Below are 23,102 nucleotides of genomic sequence, written 5' to 3' on the forward strand. Positions count from 1 at the left end.
TTTAGGACGCTCGGTGCCTTGTTCCGTATAGTATCTCAAAAGAAACTGTCCATCGTATCCGGAGAAATTGTGAGCCATCACCGTGGCATGACGATGACAATCTCCGTAACGTTCGATGTCCTCTTGGCTCCACGTCTTGTCGATGGGGTCTAAGACCCATCGAGCGAAATCGGCTAGCGTGTTCGGTCCCCGAAAGATTTTTTCACATCCTCGAGGAATCTTGCTGCAGTGAGGGCAATGACTGAAGATAGGTTCTTGAATGCACTTCTCGCACGCTCGATGAGCTACGCAGAAATTAGGAATGTGAATGCCAGTCTCTTGCATGCATTCGAAATCGAAAAATATGAAATTGCCTTTCTTCTTATGTCCATCCTCTTTCTCTGGTTGGCATTGGTATTTTTTCACGTAGCATTGGTGTTCCAAGTCCACGATGTGGTGACAAATGTGACATTTTTTCTTTCCTGAACATACGTGTGCCTTGGTACTATTGGTACGTATGCCTTGTCCACACGTAGGGCACAATCTCAGGAGCTGACAAGTACATTTCTGCTGTGAACCTTGCGTCTTCAGATGTTGTTGGTAACAGGCAGGGCTGACAAACGTGCGCAGACAAGCAGAACAATGCACTGGTTCTTGCCCTTCGTTCAGACAGGGTGGAGAGGTCAAACATCCTGAACATTTCGATCCACAATGTTTGTGTTCTTCTCGATTGTTATAGCCATGGTCACATTTCTCACAGTAATAAACATATCCCAGGAATCCGGTGATACTGGTAATGGTATCGAAATGGTCATCGTGATAATAGACATGAATGTATTTTCCATCCTTAAAGTCTTTCCCTCGAAACAACAGAGGCCCACGCATTTCTTGAGGGTGCACTTTCAAGGTGTAGCGTGGAGCTAGGACATCTTGCAATGTTTGCATTTCAGGAATGCCACAGGGTGTGTCTTTGGACAGGCCGGCTTGTTGCAACAGGAGTTCTGCTTCACTCCGATTGTCGAATAGTTTTCCAGGCTCTTTTCCATTCTGCCGTGTCATTCTTGTTAGCATAGGTTCGTCCCACCACGATAGCCCTGGCTAAACACATCTGGTCTTGAGGGTTGTTAATTCGGACGAGACTCTTTTTGGTGCTGCGAAGGTCGTTCACCAATAAGACCTTTCTGCGGCCAGTCCCTTGAGGAGGAGAGACGTGGGTCATGTCCAATGTGGCTTTTCTATCGGTGATGTCAAACTGGTCATTGGATTGTTGCACGTGTTGAATCTTGTCCATGACTTTAGAAGCGGTCAATTCTGCAGGGGTGCTAAACTCGATCCAAACAGGGGATTTCAAACCGTCGTGTTGTATGGAAAGTCTCAAGCGATCGTCTTCTTTGGGTTGACATTGTCGCTTGAGTGTGGTGAGTAAAGAATCCCAAACCCGGGTGATGAACCCTTCTGCTTTCTTTAACGGTACTTCGGCCTTGAAATCTTTAAACTTCACCGTGTATTTGTAAGCCGTGGTTCTAAATTTTCTAGAGGAGCGCTTTTCTGTCTCTCGAATGGAATAGTACTTTTCAGGGTTAACTAAGGGTGGTGAACTTTGTTTAGAGGGTTCGGATTCTGGTTCACTCATGTCCTCTTCAAAATCACTGGCATGAATTTGTGCCAAGTCTTCAGCTCTGGTACGAGGCGATAGATCACGTTTCTGCCTCTTACTTTCTTCTTTCTTCTCAAATGAATTGGATCGTTTCATCTTGAGTGAAAAACGTCAAATGACTAAAATTTAAACAGCATGGACTAATTTATAGTCATGGCAGACCAGCGTATATAAAAGCGTGTGTGTCTTGTCCTTTCACTATTCATTTCACTCTCTAACCAAGCACAACGATGGAAGAGACTAGCCAAATCGAACGTTTCATCAGAGCTTTGCGAGGGGTTATTAGAAAATTTTCTTCAGACCAGCCTTCGGACTACTCGCCTTCTTTTCGAGATAAAAGTGAAGATACTTGCTATATCTGTCAGAAGAAAGGACATTGGTCTTCAGAGTGTCCAGACCGTCAAAAAAGAAAAAACAGGGGTTAAAAGAGACAAAAGTCAAGATACCTATTATTATTGTCAAGAAAAAGGACATTGGTCTCCAGATTGCCCAAAAAAAGAAACAAGAGGAGTCAGAAGAAGAGAGGGATTCTTCAGAGGAAGGAGAAGAGGAGGAAGATAGCAGACAGGTGAAGAAAAAGAAACAGGAGAAGAAAAGAAGGGAAGAATGTGAGGAGGAAAAGACTGTGACGGTGAAGAAATTTAAAAAACAGAGAGACTAAACAGTGAGACAGAAGTGAATGTACTTTTTAAAGTGCTCTGTTGGTTGTGAATTGTGAATTGGATTGTAACTATTTATAAAAGAATAATTTAGGTATTAAAAGGTAAGTGTCTTTGAGTTTTGATTTTAAATAAGAAGTTACACTCACGCACTCATATACACATACTATAAGGGGCAAAATGTTTTTTTTTTGTTTTTGAGTTATTGGCAATTGAAAGTCTATCTCTTTTCGAGAGAAGTGGGTGGCCCTGAAAAGGGCCTTTGGTTTTTGGTGTAGGGGTGAGTTTAAGCAATCAACTTTAACTGCCTTAAGCCTTTGCCACGGCCGAGGCCTACTTCTGATGATGATGATTTGGTTGAAATCACTAAGGGTGGTACGGTAGGCTTAGTCACAGGGTTGGCGTGTTTAGCTCGGGAAGGTCGTATTCTCTTCGGTCGTGATAAAGAAGTCTGAAATGTCTAACAGTACCGTGACCGTTTGATTTTCACCCTCTTGTTTCTTTGCTGCTGCTTCTTCTTGTTGTTGTTTTTTTCTTACCTCTTCTTGCTGTTGTTGCTGTAAAAGAAAAGCTTGTTCCGCTTCCTTTTGTCGTTGTATAAATTTCTCCAATTCTTCTTTCTGTCTCTGTCTAAAATTCTCCACGTGTGGTAATGAAGGTGACGAAGGTTCCGGAACAAATTCTTGCGAGGTAAGAAAATCCACAAAATCCCAATTCACCTCTTCTGAAAGTAAGTCCGGATTCCCTTGTGTAGTCTCCACTGTTGGTGCACCCCAATTGATCGTTTTCTGAGTTTCCGTCATGTTGAATAACTGTCGCATGGATTGACAGCGTACAGGCGCTATCGAATCCATATAGACCACGTGCCGTCACAGACTGTTCTCTTCGGATTGGATGCGAGCTGACTGAATTTTGTAACGCGTGTTTGGATTGGTCAATGAACTCAATCCGTTTCAATCCTTCCTCTACCTATAAATAAGCGCAGTTCACTGCATTGATTTACGTGTTCTCGTCGCCTCAGCATGTGGACTGACGTGGAATCTTCCACCCTTGTGTCAACAATGATGTTCAGGACGGACATACCGATGTATGTCCGATCCGAATGGACAGTTGTCCATAGGACCGCCAGCAACCTATCGATAAGTAGGATTTACGTGGAAAGGCAAGGATGCCTCAAAAGAGTCCTGATTTACGGTCCTACAGTGAGACGAAGCCTAAGGACAAGAAGAAGTCACAGATGCCCTTTATGTTAAGGGCATATATAAACCCAAAGGCCCTTTTCAGGGCCACCCACATCTCTCGAAAAGAGATAGACTTTCAATTGCCTACCCCCCCTTTTTTTTTAAAAACAAAAAAAATTCCCCTGTTCAATTCCCCTTGTCCCTAGACAGTCCCACGATTTATTCCCTATGTTCAATTCCCCTTGAGGCTCAACAGACCCAAGATTATTTTCCATGTTCAATTCCCCTTGAGGCTCAACAGACCCAAAACTTTTTCCCATGCTAAATTCCCCTTGAGGCTAAAGTGACCCAGGTGTTTTCGCAATGTTAAATTTCCCATTGAGGCTAAAGTGACCCAGGGGTGTTTTTAATGCTAATTCCCATTGAGGCTAAAGTGACCCCATTCACTACTAATACATAATGAAGTACTATATATGTTTGTTAATTAAACAATGGAAAGTTAAACATTACGCCTGTCTGCACGTAAATGGCAGCAGAAGTTGGGCTGATGATCCCTACTAGGGAACATTTGTGCTTGCTTAAATGTACCTTTACGTTGTTACCGAATCCAAATATGCCATCTTCCGTATCGATCTATTTGCGTTAACTGAGCATATATAATTTCTTTCACAGAAGACAATATGACATGGAATGAACTTTTCATATATAATTTATTCAACATACGATCATGCACCATGAGACCTATTTTTTTTTAGGATCCGGTTTACGACAAGGAACAGTTTCAGTTACAGCGAATAGTATGCCTCCAGACTCTCTCCTGCTTGACTATTGTTTACAGTACGATTCATATAAGTGTACGTATTAATCAATTTGAATTAATTTATACCTTTAGCGCCCGTTACGGATATGCTGAAACAAATATAATAGCGTAAAGATCCGTGTTCGGCAATACGTTAGAGGATCTGGAATGTGCAACATATACGCATTGCAGTTTATCCACTAGTTCCTACTTTATACCTTATATATACTCTATAAAGGACATGAAGATCAGATACGAATTTGTATGGAGAGACAACATTCTTGTACTATATACTTTCCATACTTACATCATGACATATATATCAAGTAGAAACATACTGACTTCTTGTATAATCGGAGGAAACAAAATAATATAAGTTAAAGTTGGTTTAAAATACATACCTATACGATTATGACTATTATATTTTCAGTGCAAATTCAAAATTTGCAATATATCTTTTGTGGCCTTCTTATAAAAGCTCTTAAGACCTAGGTTACCTCTAAATTCTAAAATGAAAATATAATGTTAATTTACAATACATGTCATGGAAATGCATTATCTGATTTAAACAAGGGTCTTTCTGAAGCTCGTATCTCACTCCACGAGTTAATGTTACCACGGTTATTGGATGAAATAGCTTCCAAGACTACATAACTTACATAAATAACAGTATTTGTTTCTTTACTCATCTGGTGGTCCGAATCATGATTTATGTACATACTGAGTCTAATATGCAGCAACTGCTTCAATGAATTACACTTTTATGTCTTTTACAGACCTATATATTTTGGGATTACATCCAGAGCAGTGCATTAGTGTGAACAACAGTAAGTTTTCAGTTGAATACATCAGTTCTTGTTCTAAAAGGCTGACATGGCTATGAAGATAGTGTTTCGGTACACTGCGATCATGTCCTATTTTGAGATATAAATAAACATCACACCACGCATATAATCACAACAAAATATTTAACATAATTTCTTTCAATATATAAATCGACAATTCCATGTGTGGTCAATTCAATGTACTGCAATAAAAAGGAGAGCCTTTAGTTATCCTCGAGTTTTGTAACACTGGATGTTGCCCTTATAAATAAATTGCTCTTTACATCACTGTTATGCAATAACGAAAATATGTTCCTGGCAAATCCTTTATTTAGGTGATATTTCAAAGTTATCCTGTCTGATCGCTTCTATTTCCCGCATGAGAAATATATATATATATATATATATATATATATATATATATATATATATATATATATATATATATATATATATATATATATATATATATATATATATATATATATATATATATATATATATATATATATATATATATATATTTGAACTTTAAATTTATGCCTTTTCATTTCACTGTAGTGTGGAGTTACCTTGCAGACATATTTGAAGGAAATGAACAATGTGGAAAGAAAGCCATCGACCACATGAGCTGTAAGAATTGTTCATTATATAGTAAGATATGTTTATTTTCCCACCATGAAACACATCAGTATGCACCTTTATGGATCTGTACCTTAATGTCCTGAAAATAAACCCCAGCATCAAATAGTGCAATCCTATGTTTTCGTCAAACTTCAGTCAGAAATTGTCTTAACGAAGGTTCAATCATAAACGACTATTATGTCACAGAAACAAGGTCAGTATAAATAGAAATGATATTACTTTTCATTTAAATTAATAAACCATTTATATCTTGATTAGAAAAGATAAAGAAAACAAATGTCTGCATCTATGACCTTCAAACCTATATTAGCGTTGTGCCTAAAACTCCTAAAACCATTTTGTCAAACACTGAACATGTTTCCAAGAAGAAAATAGAAATCTGATTCTATAAACGTATATATGGATGAGCACGTCTAGTGTTTGGGTTTCCCATAATTACGTCTCTAATATGGTGCATTTTTTAAAATAAGAATATGTTGTTATACACATGTGAAGCTGTTATGTTGTAACCAACATATTTCTAGAGAGGGCAAGAAAGAACAACGGCTACGTGATTGGTATTCATTATCACCATTCACTCATAGTTCTACACAAAGTAGGACATATCACTTTATATTTTGGTTTTGGTGCTACACCTTACTGCTCAAATGACGGCGTTGTGTAGCATCTTCCAAATGTCTACTGACAGGAGACCGAGAGGTAACCTTTTAAAGAATATTTCAAACATTTAGCAGCCCATATCAACACTCTTCCGTTCATTTAAATATAATTGATTATACTACTCTGCTGTCTTTATCCTGATGGAATCGAAACCTGACAGCAAATGGACGCAGTTTCAAGTTTTGTTCAGCTGGTTGGAATAAAATGGAAACCAGAGTTGGTTGAACAATGTTCCCATAATGATATTAATAAATATATACTAGTATTGAAAAACGGGTTTCATTCAAGATATGTATCATACTTTTATCGGCATCCCCGGCTTCCTTTGCATTCAAAATTAAATGTAGGTCAACGGAATTTGAAAACACGTCTATTTGCTTGTGCGAGAATTTGAATTTATTCGAAAAGAGACATCAAAGTAAAGTCCCCCTAAATCAACATGACTTTACTTAATAGAAAAGCTTCAATATTTGCTGCCAAGTATGTTAGATATTCTTGAAAAGTTGGATGCTCCTTCCAATGTTGACTGACACTCTACACATGGTCGTTATTTTGGCAGTAAGACGAAGCACCAAAACATGAATGACACTTATTAAGTCTTACTTTATAGGAATACATTCTTTCATACATCCGTCGGTGATATCACATTATTCTCCAATTGTATTTTAGTTTTAGACAAACAGTCACGACACCTGGCGTAATAGTTCCCACATGTTGTAATGGGCTGCGACACGTATTTTGTTTCCAAACTGGCATCCTTGGGAAGCAATGTCAAAGGTGCTAACATCAAAATATGCAATACCTGCAAACATGTATATATCCTAATCGCTTTTGACTCTAAACGAGACTTTTTGATCGGTTATATATATATATATATATATATATATATATATATATATATATATATATATATATATATATATATATATATATATATATATAGAGAGAGAGAGAGAGAGAGAGAGATACATATATAGATCCTTATCGTTTTTTAGTCTAAATGAGACTTTTTTTAAAATGCAATTACAAAACGGAGACATGATAAACTCCAAAACAACAGCATATAAAAAGCGTTGAAATCACAAAATGTTACACGAGTATTTCTATAGGAATAACAGCTTGAAAGTTTTTGATGTTTCAACTGTTTGTCTTCAACTTGATGCTGAAGTTGAAAAATATTTAATATTGACTTAGAAATAGACGAGTCATATCGCCATCTCTTTTCTTGTTTAAATCTGCTTAACAACAAAGTATAACCCGGATATTCCATTGGCTTTGTTGTAATTGTATTGTACTGGGAGACTAATAAGCAAATTGAAATAATTATTTGATTAAAAACACGATGTCTGCACAATATGATGATTTTGTTTGCATGTGGTTTTCTTTGTCTAATATTCTTGGTTTTAACTGCTTGGTTTCAATGTTCTAAGGCGGCATATCCAGTGCTGTTCCTTTTCTTTCCTAGTTTCGGAACTCCAGTTGGGATTGTGAGCGATTGCAATCAGTGTTACATCACTGAAATTGTGGTCATGGGAAAAGAAGCATTCTGCAAATGGACTTCTGTAAGCTTTTTATTATCCGATCAGATCTGTGAAGACTGATCCTCTTGTGTAACCTTTCAGTTTGTTCGACATACTGATGTTACAGATATTACACGGGATGATATAAATTATATTCTCTGTTTTGTACGTTCTGTATGGGCCATGTAAGTTTAGTTTTGCTCTAGTCGTTGTGCTAGAAAATGTGTTGATCTTTATCATACGTTGACAGGTTTCGGACCTTTTATCACCGTAGCGGCCAGATTTACTAAGGTGGTCTTGGTGAGTGATTGGCGTTAGCTTCGCCCTGACTAGGATGTTTTTGTGGGTTTTTTTCAGGAGGATAACTTTGAATGTGTCACACGATTCCACCATGGGCCAACGTTTCCGGATGATTTTGCCTACATTGGGGTGTCTGGGAGGTAAATCAGGGTAAATGGTATCCGGTCAACCTTTTACATCTCTATATTTTAGCAGGTCATCACGGTTCGTTTGTTTCGCCTTTTGGGGTGCGTCCGCTATCAGGTCTTCGAGGTAAACTCTGTTAATCAAATGTTCATATAACTCTGCAGATCTTTATGGATTGCTTTATCAGAGTCTATTCTGCCTCACTGCCTAGCTATATGTGATGTTCCGAATACAATGTTTTGGACGACAGCTGGTTGGGGAACGACACTGGTGATTATCGTTTGATTTTGAGTAGATGTCGGTATGGAGTTTGTTTTTTACTAGTCTGAGTGTCGTGTCCAGGAAAACATGGTTTGAGTTGGAGGCTTCTGCCGTGAATTTTGTCAAAGGATGTAAGTTGTTGCCCTTGAGATGCCATTACCCAAAATTTCTCTTCCATTTTGCCACTTCATTTCTACATCACTGATGAAACGTTTTCACTGGTCTGGTGCGAGTTCATAATATGCTGAATTTTTACCCTCCACTCCTCCCATAAGAACATTAGCTTACAAAGAGGCCATGTTTGTAACTATTGCGGTTCCATTGATTTGAACGTAGTTTGTTTTATTAAAGTCAACGTTTTTGAACTTTAGGACTAGCTCTAGGAGCTTGATTGAGATGTGAGTGAGCGGTTTGTCTATATTCGTGTTTCTCAAGCATCAGTACATACTAAATTTCACAAATATTCTATTCATCACACCATCTATACCCAAAACCCCCACATAAAATCTAAAGCATCTTGGGTTGTGTCTAAAATCTACACTTACTATCAGAATTAAAGGGCAGTCTGTAGACGATGGGACTAAATCTCACAAATATGCTATACATCACACCTCCTATACCGTCCAACACCGCATAAACACAATCCAACACGTTCTGAGTAGCATTTACAGATCTACACTTTCTTTCAAAAGAAAGGGGAAGTGTGTAAACAATGAGATCAAATCTCACGAATATAGTATCCATCTAATGATCTATACCATGCATCATGCCATACACAAGCCAAAATCTTTTGTGTAGTGCCTAAAATCCAATACCAACTGTCAGAACCTTTAGTACTTAAAATATACACTTTCTATTATAAGATAATAGGTATTGTGCAAAAGAAAAAGATGCAATCGCACTAATATACTACCCATAACTCCACCTATATCATCCCACATACCATACACACAATGCAGCCAACACCCCCAAGCACCATCTAAAACGGCTTGTGTGGTGTCTAAAAACTACACTTACTATTAGAAGGATATGGTAGTGTGTAAAGGAAGGGACAATATCGTACAAATATACTATCCATCACGTCACCTATACCGTCCGACATCCAGTATAGACGATCCAAAATGCTTTGTGTAGTGCCTTTAGTCGCACACCAATTGTCCTAAGATAGGTGTATTGTGTAAAATAAAGATCAAAACATGGCACAAAGATACTATCTAACATATCACCTATACTTCAACACTCCATAAACACAATCTAAAACGTCATTTGTAGTTTCTACAAATCTACTCTTACTAAAATGGTCGAATCGATAAAAAGGAGATAAAATCTCACTAGCATAATTTCCAGCAAACCATCTATGCCATCCCATCCATCAACTGATACACACAACCCAAATAAGCCATGTAGTGCTTAAAATTCCACACAAACTATCAGAAGAAAGGGGACTGTGTAAAAGAATGTAATCAAGTAGCATAGATGTACATCCAAGCATATCTTTACAATCCAACACCACATATACACTAACCAAAGCGTCTATCGTAGTGCCTATAATCCCATATCAGAATACAGGGGTATTAAAAGGAGATGAAATAGCACAAACATAATATCCAACGCATAACTTCTAGAATACAATATCCTAAAATGATTATCTAAAATGCTTTCCGTAGTACAATGAAACTCACGCCTACTGTCTGAAGAAGGGGCTACACAAAGAGACTAAAACTCACTCCATATGATAACCTATACCATCCAATACCCCAAAAGGCACAATCCAAAACACATTAATTAGTGTCCCCACACTTACTTTCAGAAGAATAAGATAGGGTTTACAGAAAGGAGATTAATTCACACAAAATAGCTATCCATTACATCACTTATACATCCAACAAACATCCCATACACACAGTCCTAACACCTTGTATAGTGTCTCCACACCTACTATCATACGAAAAGGTATCGTCTAAAACAAGATGAAATCGCACAAACATAATATCCATCATACAATATACTCTATCAAATACCTCATACGCACTATCCAAAATCCATTTATCTCATCACGATTGGTCAGGACGGTTGTGGGTGCGCGTGTGTTTGCAGAACAGAATAAGAAGTAGTGTTTAAACTTTACTGTCACTCGCACATTTTGTTTTGACCTAGCTACATGAATAGCTAATTTGAGCAAAGTGTACAAATTAACATAATCGAATGAACAAAGTAAAGGAATTCCACTCCTATGGCTTGGTTCCTTTTAGAGGTAACTATTACATGAGTTTCTTACAATAAAGTGGCTACAGACCATACTATATTATTGCTGTTGCTATTATTAGTATAATAATAATAATAATATTAATAATAATAATAATAATAATAATAATAATAATAATTATTATAGTTATTATATTATTATTATTATTATTATTATTATTATTATTATTATTATTATTATTATTTCATGATTAAAGTAGTATATATTTTGGAGAGCGATGGAATAACATTATGCTGTAGCGAAAGACGGAAAATTAATATTACGATTATTATGTGTTAATATAGGACAAGGAGAAATTAACACGAGATTCCCCTTTATGAGTTTATGCGACAACAATAAACTGCATGTGAGAAATATTTATCGGTTATTATCTATTTCAGTCATTAGTTTTAAAAGAGCATTGTTATAGCTATTGCCGAATGAATGCAGTGACATTTACATATAATGTTTAGCTGCTAACGTTTGGAGATATTACAAACAAGGTTACGAAATTCCATTAAATGTTGGTGGATGAAAAATAAAAAAAAATCACTTCTTGATCTATCGGCAGTTTGAAATCAACTTAATTTACAAAATCAGGTTTAATACATTGGTACCTTTGACCCAGGCAGCAGTAATCGGACGTTCTTACTGATTTGTTCATATTTGTTGTTCTCCAAAAATTCAAGACACGCAGTAGAAACTATTACCTATTTATTGTTAAGGTAAATATTTATTGTACTGTAACATTTTTCACACTAAATATTGAAAATATTTTGCACTAAATATTGAAAATCAGTTTGCTTTCTGAAAATAATAACCCTTTTGCACAAATAGTGTGCAAATGATAATGTATCTGACGACGATCAGTTTAGCAAGGCATTTTGACATATACAGTGTGTGAAATCGCAGCTGTATTGTGAGTCGGTAAAAAGAACGGTACGTTAATCTCGAGATAAGTTAGAACAAGAATTAAAATTTCCGCTGCAGGTAGAGAAGAGAGATAGAGGCTGACATGACACATAAAAGTAGGACCGCATTTTTGTTCTATTATCTTGTAGTATAATAGGAAAATGAGAAATTAACATTATGTTACCGTTTCATGAGCCTCTGAAGACAACGACTAATTCTATAATAGAAATGTTAATTGTCATTTTTTTCATTCATCAATTTCATAAAAGGTAATCATTATATGGTTTCGACTGTGTATAAGGGGTATCGGATAGTATAGGTCATGTGTTGGAAGGATGATTGTGACATTTATTCGTCTCGTTTACACACTACCATTTTCTTCAGATAGTATGTGTGGGTACTTTAAATAGGGCGTTTTGGATTGTATATATGGGATGTTGGATACTGTAGGAGATTAAAGCATAGTATATGTGTAAGATTTAGTCAATTCGTTTCATACAAACTCTTTCCTGTGATAGTGTGATTGCTAGACACTAAACCAGTACGTTTTAGATAGCGTGTATGGGATGTTAGATGGTATAGGTGGTTTGATCGGTGTTTGTGAGCTTTAGTCTCTTCGTTTACACACTACCATATTATTCTGATAGTAAGTGTAGTAGATTCTTAAACACTACACAGGACGTTTGAGATTGTGTATATAGTGTTAGATGATATTGGTGGTGTGACGAATAATATATTTGGGCAATTTCATCTCCTTTTACATACTACCTTTATCTTCTGCTGATGAGTGATTTTAGGCACTGCACAAAGCAATCGGGATTTTGTGAACGGGGTAACATATGTTACAGTTGATGTGATGGATGATTACATGGGTGTTTGAGAGATTTATTTCCTTTGTTTACACACTCAAATGTTCTTTTGATAAAGAGTGTAGAAAATTTAGGTTAATCACAGGACATAGGATAGTTTGTGTGGGATGTTGGATGGTATAGGTGGTGTGATGGATAGCATATTTGTGTGAATTCACCCCCTTCTTTTACACACTACCCCAATCTTCTAGTAGTTGGTGTGATTTTTAAGCAATATAAAAAGCCCTTTAGATAGTATATATAAGTTACTGGATGGTATGGGTGATGTGATGGATAATATGTTTGTGCGATGTAGTCCCTTCGTTTATGCGCTACCAGTTTCTTCTGATAGTAGATGTCGGATTTAAAAGACTACAAAAGTCGTTTGGGTTGTGTGGATGGTGTGTTCGATAGTATATAGCTATGTCATGTTAATTTCTATTAGACCCTAATACATTGTAAGCTAAACACTTTGGACTCTTTTCCCTGTGTTAAATTCGGTTAAAACGTTATCTTCTGTTGAATTTCCATAGGCCCAGGGATGGTGGTTATGATGGGCATGTATTGGTATTTGTCTTAAAAACGTAGACTTCTGACTTTAATTAAAGCAAAAATATGTGACATATGTACGAAACAGGACATTTAAAAAAAAAAAAACAAAAAAAAAAAAAAACACTAATTGCCCCAATTATATACTTAAGGGTTAATGCAGACAATTATCGGCGAACTTTTTTCATATTTTGGCAAGTCCCATGTTTTCACATATGTAAAATCTATTCTAATATTTTCACATGTAAAGATGAAATATTTTGATCATGCCGTGCGACGCGTCATAGCGTGTGCCGGTAGAATTGATGTTTGCAGTAAGGTAACATGCTGTGAATTTGAATAATAATAATAATAATAATAATAATAATGAGGACTTTGTATAGCGCCTAATCTTTAGAAGCTCTAAGCGCTTTACAATATTAGACAACAATTTTAAGATAATTAAAAAAAACCCCAAACATATATGATTATATGATTACAAACACAAACACCATGAAATTAGAAAACATAGAAAAAACATGCTGAGAATATTTAAGGTAGGAAACATTATTAGGTGTTTAAATTTGTTCTTGCAGTTGAAATAAGTGAGTTTTGAGAGCACTCTTGAATTTGATCACTGTGTCTTTGTGTCTAAGTTCAGTGGGTAATTCATTCCACGTTGCTGGGTCCTGGTATGCAACAGAACGCTGTCGATATGACTTTGTTTTCATAGTGGGAATAATGAGTATACGATTGTCAGAAGAGGAGCGTAAATATCTTGCTGGTGTGTACACATGGGTGAGGTTGGATAGGTATGTTGGACTAGAGTCCGACAGTGAAACGTAGCACAGAGAACAAATTTTGTGTTTGATTATGAATCGAATGGATAGCCAGTGTTGGGTACAGAGCAGCGGGGAGGTGTGCTATGATCGTGGTATTCTAAGTATGATGCGAGTAACTGTGTTTTGAACTTTTTGAAGATTTTGGAGTAGATATTGAGATGAACCAGACATAATTGAATTACAATAGTCCAGACTAGAAATACTAATTAACACACAAGAGTAGTTTCAGTACTGTGGCAAGGGCGATATGCAGATTGTACGTTGCTAAACAAACTGTTTGAATTCAGATGAGATACAAGTGACATAGATCATCTCGGCTGGAGTGTATTCCATTTGCAGACATAATTTGTGTCCTGTTGACCAAGTAGGACTTGAACCACAGTAAGGCTGTATCATGAATGCCAAATAAAAGCTGGAGACGGTGAAGTAATATATCATGGTCTATTGTGTCAAATGTTGCAGACAAATCAAGGAGGGTGAGGACTGTAATCTTTCCGCCATCAAAATCAGAGAAAATGTCATTAACTACTTTTAGAAGAGTAGTTTCAGTACTGTGGCAAGGACGATATGCAGATTGTACATTGCTAAACAGATTGTATGAATTCAGATGAGATACAAGCTGGGATAGAAAAACCTTTTTTTAAGATGATTTTTGATATGAATGGGAGATTAGAAACTGGGCGGTAGTTCTTTAAATCATTATGGTCTAGTGTTGGTTTCTTTAGCAGAGGCTTTACAATGGCAGTTTTGAAAAATGATGGGAATTCCCTTAATGAGAGAGAGGTATTAATAACATCAGTTAGTGAAGGCAATACTGGATCTAAGCACTCAAGCAGCAGTGATGTTGGAATTCGATCACGTTCACATTACTTTGGTGCACTCTTCATCAGGATTTTACGTAAGAAATCCATAGAGACAGGTTCAAATGCTGCTAATCATTGTCGCACAAATTCTGTATCCCAACTGTACGGTGACGACGAGGCAATTGAATCTGTTGTGTCAAGCTTATCTCTAATGGTTTGTACTTTGTCACGGAAGAAATTTGCAAACATGTCTGGAAGGATGACTGGATAGAAGGTAGTTGGAAGTGGTGTATATTTGTTCCTTGACATTAGCTTGTTAGTAACCTCGAAGAGCTCTTTGCAGCTGGAACTTTCCATGATCTTAGTAGTAATAATAAATGAAACGTTTTATCACTTGGGTATGGATATTACTTTTTCACCGAAGATATTAGATTTGAACAGTTTGCTTCATTACGTAGTTATGTCCCTTTTACTGTACCTTGACAAAAATGAGAAAATCTCGGTGTGTTGCATCTCACAATTTGACCTGCTTTTTGTTGCGATAGGGTACACTAGTTTATGGCAGCATGTAAGTTTACCTCATATCAACAGTTCTCTAAAATCGCTGTAATTTTCTGATCAGCAAATAAATGGGAATAAAATTAAGAGAGACTTAACAAAAAGGAGGAGTGGCTTGATGGACGGAAGAGTGAATTTAATCTTCGAAGCATCCATTCAGAACCCAACTGAGTATAAACTATCGCGCGTTTGTATTACACAATTAAATATATCTGGCATTAACGGAATAAACGAATATATCCACCATGTGTATAACATGTGTGTACGTATTTTTTAAAATAAAAAAACTCCTTTTCCTTTCTGAGAATCAGCATACGTACGAATTTCTTCTCTAACGTTTTGTCAAGGTATCCTTTTTTAAATACGATACCTATTACACCTCTCTGGCCATAAACTAACATAAGGAATCAAACCCAATACGTCATTTTTAAGTTAACACATAATATAATTATCACAGTTATAAAAAGAACATTTATTAGGAACTTAGAGTATTATGAATTGAATCCAAAATAATCCTAAAACGTTCTCATCAAGTCAAAAAGAATTTGAACGTTCCAAATGTATTTAAAATCCTCGAATGTACTAATCTGCCAGCTGTTCTGATGTATCACAATGGCATTAGTCGCATATAAATATTTTAGTCCCATGAGAAATTTGTAATTCCAATGGATAATATAAGTAAATGTTTCCTTTCAAATAATATCTAAACGCAAAATTAAATACGTCTGCCCACTCATCTTACAACAAGAATATAGGGAATTAGGAATGAAAGTGTCCAGCCCTACCTACTTTTATAAGGAGTGAAAACACATTTTCCGCCTTCCAGCCATGTGATAGTTTGTAGGTATCCCACATGGTAAAAGGACCCGCCCGACCTAATCCATCCAATGGGAAATACGTTAATTCTTCTAAGAACCCAACTGAACAACCTATCCAGTGATAAACATACTTGTAATAGGGTTTGATATTATATTTACTATTATTGATCGTAAAGACCTATGTCAACATCCATTTATAAATGCTGCTGTGTCTACACTTCTATTTTAAAATAAAATTTTATACTCGTCTCCAAAAGTATCTATCTAATATCCCTAATATCTTGATCATAGATCATCATTCCAATTTACGGTAATTGACAATAGTTACACATAATATAGATACAATAATGTACCAAGAGTTAATATATATATATATATATATATATATATATATATATATATATATATATATATATATATATATATATATATATATATATATAAGAAGAAACATGGATAAGATCCGGAAAAATAACCAAGATGTTAAATATGAGTCATCACATTGACACAATGTGTATTTATACTGTACAAGGTATCTAATTTTGGTAATTTTGGCAATGCTTATGATTTTAAGTTTGTAAATAGCAGAGCAGGATCGGAGGAAGGGGATAGTGTTTCTGTTTCTAGATCCCCCAGACTAAAATGAAAAAACAAACTTACATTCACAACGTAATGTCAATTGTCATTTGAAATTTGAATATCTTTGTATCTTTTACCACGTTTATTTGGCTTTATGCATATTCTGAATAAAAAGGTACTAAGAATGTTACTGTTCAAGAAAGTCAGGACCCTTTAGAGATTTTGGAAACACGGCTCCACCACCACTTTACTTGATCTGGCTCTGAATGAGTGCAATATGTAATTGTCAAGGATAAAACTGACATATCTGGCTTTCTATTTGTAAACAACTTAGCTCATACGCTTAAAGACCTTTGACCAATTTAGCTATAATTTGTTCTCCATTTATATTATTGAGAATTGTATGATGTATGCTGTTTAAATATTTAATTACAGATTCTTTTAAAGGATATCAACAATATCCACAGCATTGCGTTTGCACCGGTAATGATATACATCGAAACCCAGTCTGTATTCGTACGTATACTGTTATACTGATTCTGTAGCTTATTATAGATAAATTTCACCCAGGGCAACGATGATTGCCCAAAGGGCCAGAATACGAGGCACAAATTGCCGAAGCAGGAGAGGTTCCTGGGAGGAGATAGTGCCCCTCCGACGGGCAAAGGGGTTTGGGGAAGTGCTGTAAGCTCTCTCTGCGCGGCTCGGATAGATGACCTGGTCATTAACGATTTTCCTGCAATTCAGTGCCATTTGGTGGCATTTAAATTCACACAAGATAACCATTTTATGCATGACTGTCAATTCAACATAAGGATCATTAATTTCACCTCAAACATATTAATGTCAAGCATGTACAGAAACCATACATTATGACAAAATCAATTTATTTATGGATTGTTTTTTGAAAAAACTATAGATATGTCTACACATCAACTTAAAGATGATAGGTTTTCCGAGATATTAACACTCTAAACTGCTCAATGACGAAACTGAAGTCAGTTTTAAAAAGATACCTCTTTCTGGTGACAGCATTGCCAAATTAACCTTGACTGACTCGTGGTCGAGCGTAAGTATATTCCAACGAGCTTCAGCTTTGAGAAGCTTCTGTCAGGGCTTGCTATCGAATGAGCGTATGTAAAATAGATTCGTAGAGTGGTTTTAATATACGAAAACGCCTCGATGAACCCCCATTTGACAATATGAAAGTAACATCGTCTGCAGGCGTTTGCAACAATATACCCCCTCCCCCCCATATTTCTTTCCATAAATCTAACTACTAGTGTTTTTCTGATGGACTCAAAGATAGACGTCCATTTTAACTGAGTTGTGCCCATGCAATAATTCTGATCAATGTATGGATCCCTCTCTCTCGCGGTTGTTACGTATATTTGATTTAATTTATATTTGATTTAATTTAATTGTTTGTAAATTTTAAAATCTTTTTATTTTTAATTTCATTACATATCAAAGTAACGTAATTTTACAAGGAATTTTTTATTATCCAGAAAATTCAGTTTCAACTGACATTTTTCAAAAACACATAATAATAGAAACACTGCTTCTTTTCTGACAGTTCCCGACCTTGATTAAAAAAGCAACTGAGATAAGTAAAAATAACTTTCTTTTTTTATTATCGTAGTAAAATGATTGGAATGTATCAAGGTCATACTGGGAGTATGTGATTTTAGATGTAAACAGCCTCTATTTCGTAAGTCTGGGTTTTCCGAAATTGCGCAGAACTAAGATTTAAAATGATGTTTAGATATATATTTCTCAGCTTGGGCTTGTACCTTGGACACTGGAAAAGTGTTTGTTTGCGCCCAATTTGGAGTTATATTTTACATTTTTGAAAAAATTATTTGGATTCTAAAAGATTAATTATTTTCCTAAAATATTTGAATGCTCATACATAATTATTATGACAATGACTTTTCTTTAAATTTTAATCGAAATTAAAAACAGGAATATTATTGTCTGTGGAATAACAAAGCACTAGAGCACCATATTGACTACAGGATACATCATCGCCTTCCCTTTTGGATTTTTCGTGGGAACTTGAATTAATTAGAACACTTCATTACTAGGACTTCTAAAATTTAATTCTTGTGTTATTTTTGGATAATTTTTTTGGATTTGATTCTTAAATTCGTAAGTTCTTATTCTTTCATTTTTACAGTGTTTTTGCCATGGAAAAAAATTATTTGTTAAATTGTTTTCAAAGCTTGCTTTATTTAAAAAACAATGACATTTCTTTAAATTTTAATCAAAATTAAAAACAGGAATATTATTGTCTCTGGAATAACAAAGCACTGTAGACACTAGAGCACCATACTGACTACAGGATACGTTATCGCCTTCCCTTTTGGATTTTTCGTTGGGACTCGAACTTGAATTAATTAGAAGATTTCATTACTAGAACTTCTAAAATTTAGTTCTTGGGTTATTTTTTGATTATTTTTGGATTTGATTCTTAAATCCCTAAGTTCTTATTTTTTCATTTTTACAGTGTTTTTGCCATGGAAATAAATTATTTGTTAAATTGTTTTCAAAGCTTGGATTTTTCACTCTTTGTTTGTTACTGTTTATTAGAGCCTAAACACGTAACATAAGACTCTGATGAGTGAAAGGATTAGTTGGGTGTTTGGGTGTGGGGTCTCTATGGATAGGCTAGCAGCTTGTTCACGAAGAACGCATTCATTGGCATCAGAAATGATTTTACGCATTCGTGTTACACGGATGCTTCATGTAATTTCCTGAAAGGTCGGCATTCAAGAGTAATATATTTACAAACGAACAATTTTGTTCATTTTCGAGACAACATTATATCGGCTGTTGTGCCGCCGCATTTGTACGCTACTGCTGACTCATTTACTTGTATTGCTAATATATCTAACAATCACATAACGACCGCTAGTTCTGGAGCAAAAACAATTATCTTATAAAGGTACTAAGTTCACTGAAGTTGCGTCTTTCTATTTGTGAATCGAATTATTTTCCTTCTTACTTTCATTTCTATTATCCCAGTCTTCCTTTCAATGGAACATACATACATACATACATACATACATACATACACACATACATACACACACACGCACGCACACAGACACACACATATATAAATAAATATATTTGTGTGTGTACGTGTGTGTGTGCGTGTTTCTGTGTGATAAACTAACAACAAACAGTGGAAAACTAATTTCTTACTAGCCTGAGCGTCTCATATCTTACTTATGATGAAGTAACTACATTCTCCGTTTTGCACGTTCTGTTTGGACCATGTGTTTTCAATATTTCGCTTATTGTTGTGCTAAAATATGTGCTGGTTGCTGGTTTCTATTATATGTTGACAGGTTTTAACCTTTAGTAACCACAGGGATCAGATTTGCAAGTGTGGTCTTGGCTTGTAATTACGTTAGCTTCGCCCTGACCATGAATTGTTTAGAGCTGCAGTAGGCTGCTCCTGGTCAGTTTGTGAGAATTAACTTTAGTGTGCCAGAAGATTCCAAGATGTGATAATGTTTCTGGATGATTTGACCTATTTTAGGGTTCTCTGTATGGGAGGTAAGGATACATATTATACGATCGATCTTTTCATGTGCTTTACATTTTAGTAGATCATTGTGGGATATTTGTCTAGGCCTTTTGTGTTGCCTCTGCAATCAGTTATTGCGACTACTATTGCGAGACCCAATGCGTTGTGTTAGTAGAAGGTCCAGGCCGGTAAAGTTACTGTAGTATGCCTAATGATTTTATCAATTGGAGCGCGCGGGGACTCAAAAGTACGGGGGCCGAGGCCACCGCCTTGCTCGCCTTTTCCATAAAGCCGGTCATGCTGGTCCCAATACCAACGAACACATCTATATTTATTAATTAATACAGTCCTGGATTAATAAGATAAACATACGATGATCTCTATATCACCTTTATGGCAAGAACGACGCACGAATATGTGTTTAAATGCCAATCGGTGTTATAGGACAGCATCGATGTTATAGGACAAAATGTCACAGACAGAAAGACAGATGACAAAAAGCCACACTTTGAATTTTCACTATTATGAGTTATATGTTGGACAAAAAGTCACAGGACATAAAGTCACCATTCGAATTTTGTAATGTTGCAGGTTTTTATATGAATGAACACAATTAATTGCATCTTATTCATTGAAATATTTGCATAATAATCATAGTATTAGCCTTTTGAAGTTTTAATAGTTCCAAGATAGTTTGTTACAAAACATGACTATTCAAAGTACTAACAAAATACATTGTTGTCACTATTACTGCTAATGTGTTAAATCGTTAACACAGTCTTACTCTGATAATTCTTGGTGCATTGCTTTGTATCTTGTCAGTCAAATATTATAATAGATACTGCTCTCAGCACACTGTCCTCATTGTCAGTGACGACTTTAGAAACGTTGAAGTCTAGATCTGAACTGCTAGACTCTTATCGGATAGCTTGGAAAAGCTCTTCATATGTTGCGAATGGCTTTTTCTGGAGTAAACTGTAAAAAAGTGATATAGACATATCTGAACGGAATGCTTGTGGTGTAAGACTTTTTTAAGTCGGTTAAATCCGTGTCAAAGGTACCGTCCATGAAGATGATTTCAGCTGCAGCTATACGCTGTAGACTGTCTTATATAGCAAAGGCTGATACTCATTCTGCAAAACTCTGGCTGTATGAATTATGACTTAACAAAGATTTATCTTTCATGCTGTTGCGTGCTGGTCTAGTATTCACGGTTGTTTAGTCAGCGACATGATTATAGGACTGCTCTAGAATTGGATTCGGTATAGCCAGTCTGCGGACAAAGTACCTCTGCACCCAGTGCTTGACCTAAGTGTGCACTTCCTCCATTGCTTGATCTTAAGTAATGCATGTCTAGTATATAGTTACATTTTTAATAGAGTTTAGAACCATTTTTGCTTGAGATGAATTTCATTTTGGAGTGATTTCTTTGACGAGACCCTTGGATTTTTACATTTGTATATAAAAGGCCTGGATTTATAGCCACTAATATTAAAGCAATTTAGAACAAAAAGGTTTCATTCTACTAGTATATTTGTTTAAACAGTAATTAGTTATTAAACCGAAATTTTACAAATTGTGACTCCTTGTCCTCTGACTTTCTGTTTTTTCCGACTTACTTTTTTCGGACCTCTTACTCTCCTAAAAGTAAGCCCTAAAGATACTAAATGATCTCAATGTTATACGCTTGCTTTACAATTAGCCCTAAACACTTGAGTTGCCAAACAATTACTGTTCTATAGTGAGTCCATAATTTAATTACTATTAATTAAAATGAATCGTTGCGAATACTAGAATATGATGATTTTAATACTTTTTTCAAAGTAAATGTTTGAAAATTCAGAGTGTGACTCTTTGTCCTCTGTCGTTCTGTTCTATATGTGTGTTTATTTTCCGACCTCTTACTTTTCGTCCGTTAGCGTGGTTATCATGTGCGTCATTGTTTTAAAATGACTAAACAGCACAACGTAAACTATTCTTCAAATCAAAAATTTTGTGTGTGAGGTGCATGTTGTCATTTATCATATCGGCAAGGAAGTGCAGAACGCATTCTGCATATCACATTTGTAGATCGTTACGTCCCCAGTAATTTTAAAAGTAGTTCAGAGCTCTTAGTTTGCTAATGAGAACAAATGCAATGCGAAGTTTTAATTAGTCCATCCACCATATGTAGATATTGTGCTTAATTTTGAATATGCAATACTAACCAGTATTGTCTTTTCTGATTTCAGAGAGTTTAGACCAAGATTATTGCAGAAACCACCACACACATTACCAACGTAAGTATACGAAGCTAAATCAATGGAAAAAATAATATCTCAATGTGCAGAAATCGTACAAAGAAACCCATGTATAAGTTTAAATACCATCTGATATTCATCGCCAGAAGAGCAAGTTGTCCCCGACACGAGAGAAGCGGAATCTTTATGTTAGGTACAAATCTTCTAATTCACGACAGTATACTACTGAGAGGAACATGAGAAGACAACAGTCTTTCAGACTTTGCATCATATGTCAGTAATAAGAAATGAAAGCTTATCTTATGTGTATCTTATGTGTATAGTTAAGGTACATTGAAGTCGTGATGTAGGAACAATATATGCATTACATTCAATAATCTATGCGTATATATATTTGTTCCCTCGTCTATATTTGTGCAATTCCATAATTTTAAAACTTTATAGATTTAATGTTTGGAGAGTTGGAATCACATTTTCTATAATAATGTGAATCCCGCCCTACAGATGAAAGGTTAGGAATATATTTATGCTACATACCCTTACGTTATACGAAAAGGGGAATATATTAACCAAGAGAGTC

General features: G+C 35.7%; 1 protein-coding gene across 5 annotated transcripts in view; it reads left to right on the forward strand.

The window, feature by feature from the left end:
• Nucleotides 1–23,102, forward strand: part of LOC149803360 (uncharacterized) — an 84,878-nt gene that overhangs the window by 42,564 nt on the left and 19,212 nt on the right. For all 5 annotated transcript variants that reach the window (XM_089951373.1, XM_089951375.1, XM_089951376.1 and 2 more), the window contains 5 exons: nucleotides 4,232–4,330; nucleotides 5,052–5,102; nucleotides 5,661–5,732; nucleotides 17,180–17,260; nucleotides 22,514–22,561. In XM_089951373.1, the coding sequence (XP_089807499.1) occupies nucleotides 4,232–4,330; nucleotides 5,052–5,102; nucleotides 5,661–5,732; nucleotides 17,180–17,260; nucleotides 22,514–22,561 (351 nt within the window). The remainder of the gene's footprint in view (nucleotides 1–4,231; nucleotides 4,331–5,051; nucleotides 5,103–5,660; nucleotides 5,733–17,179; nucleotides 17,261–22,513; nucleotides 22,562–23,102) is intronic.

Source organism: Sinohyriopsis cumingii, chromosome 3 (genome assembly GCF_028554795.1).
Source record: "Sinohyriopsis cumingii isolate HCF-2022 chromosome 3, ASM2855479v2, whole genome shotgun sequence".
Lineage (NCBI taxonomy): Eukaryota > Metazoa > Mollusca > Bivalvia > Unionida > Unionidae > Sinohyriopsis > Sinohyriopsis cumingii.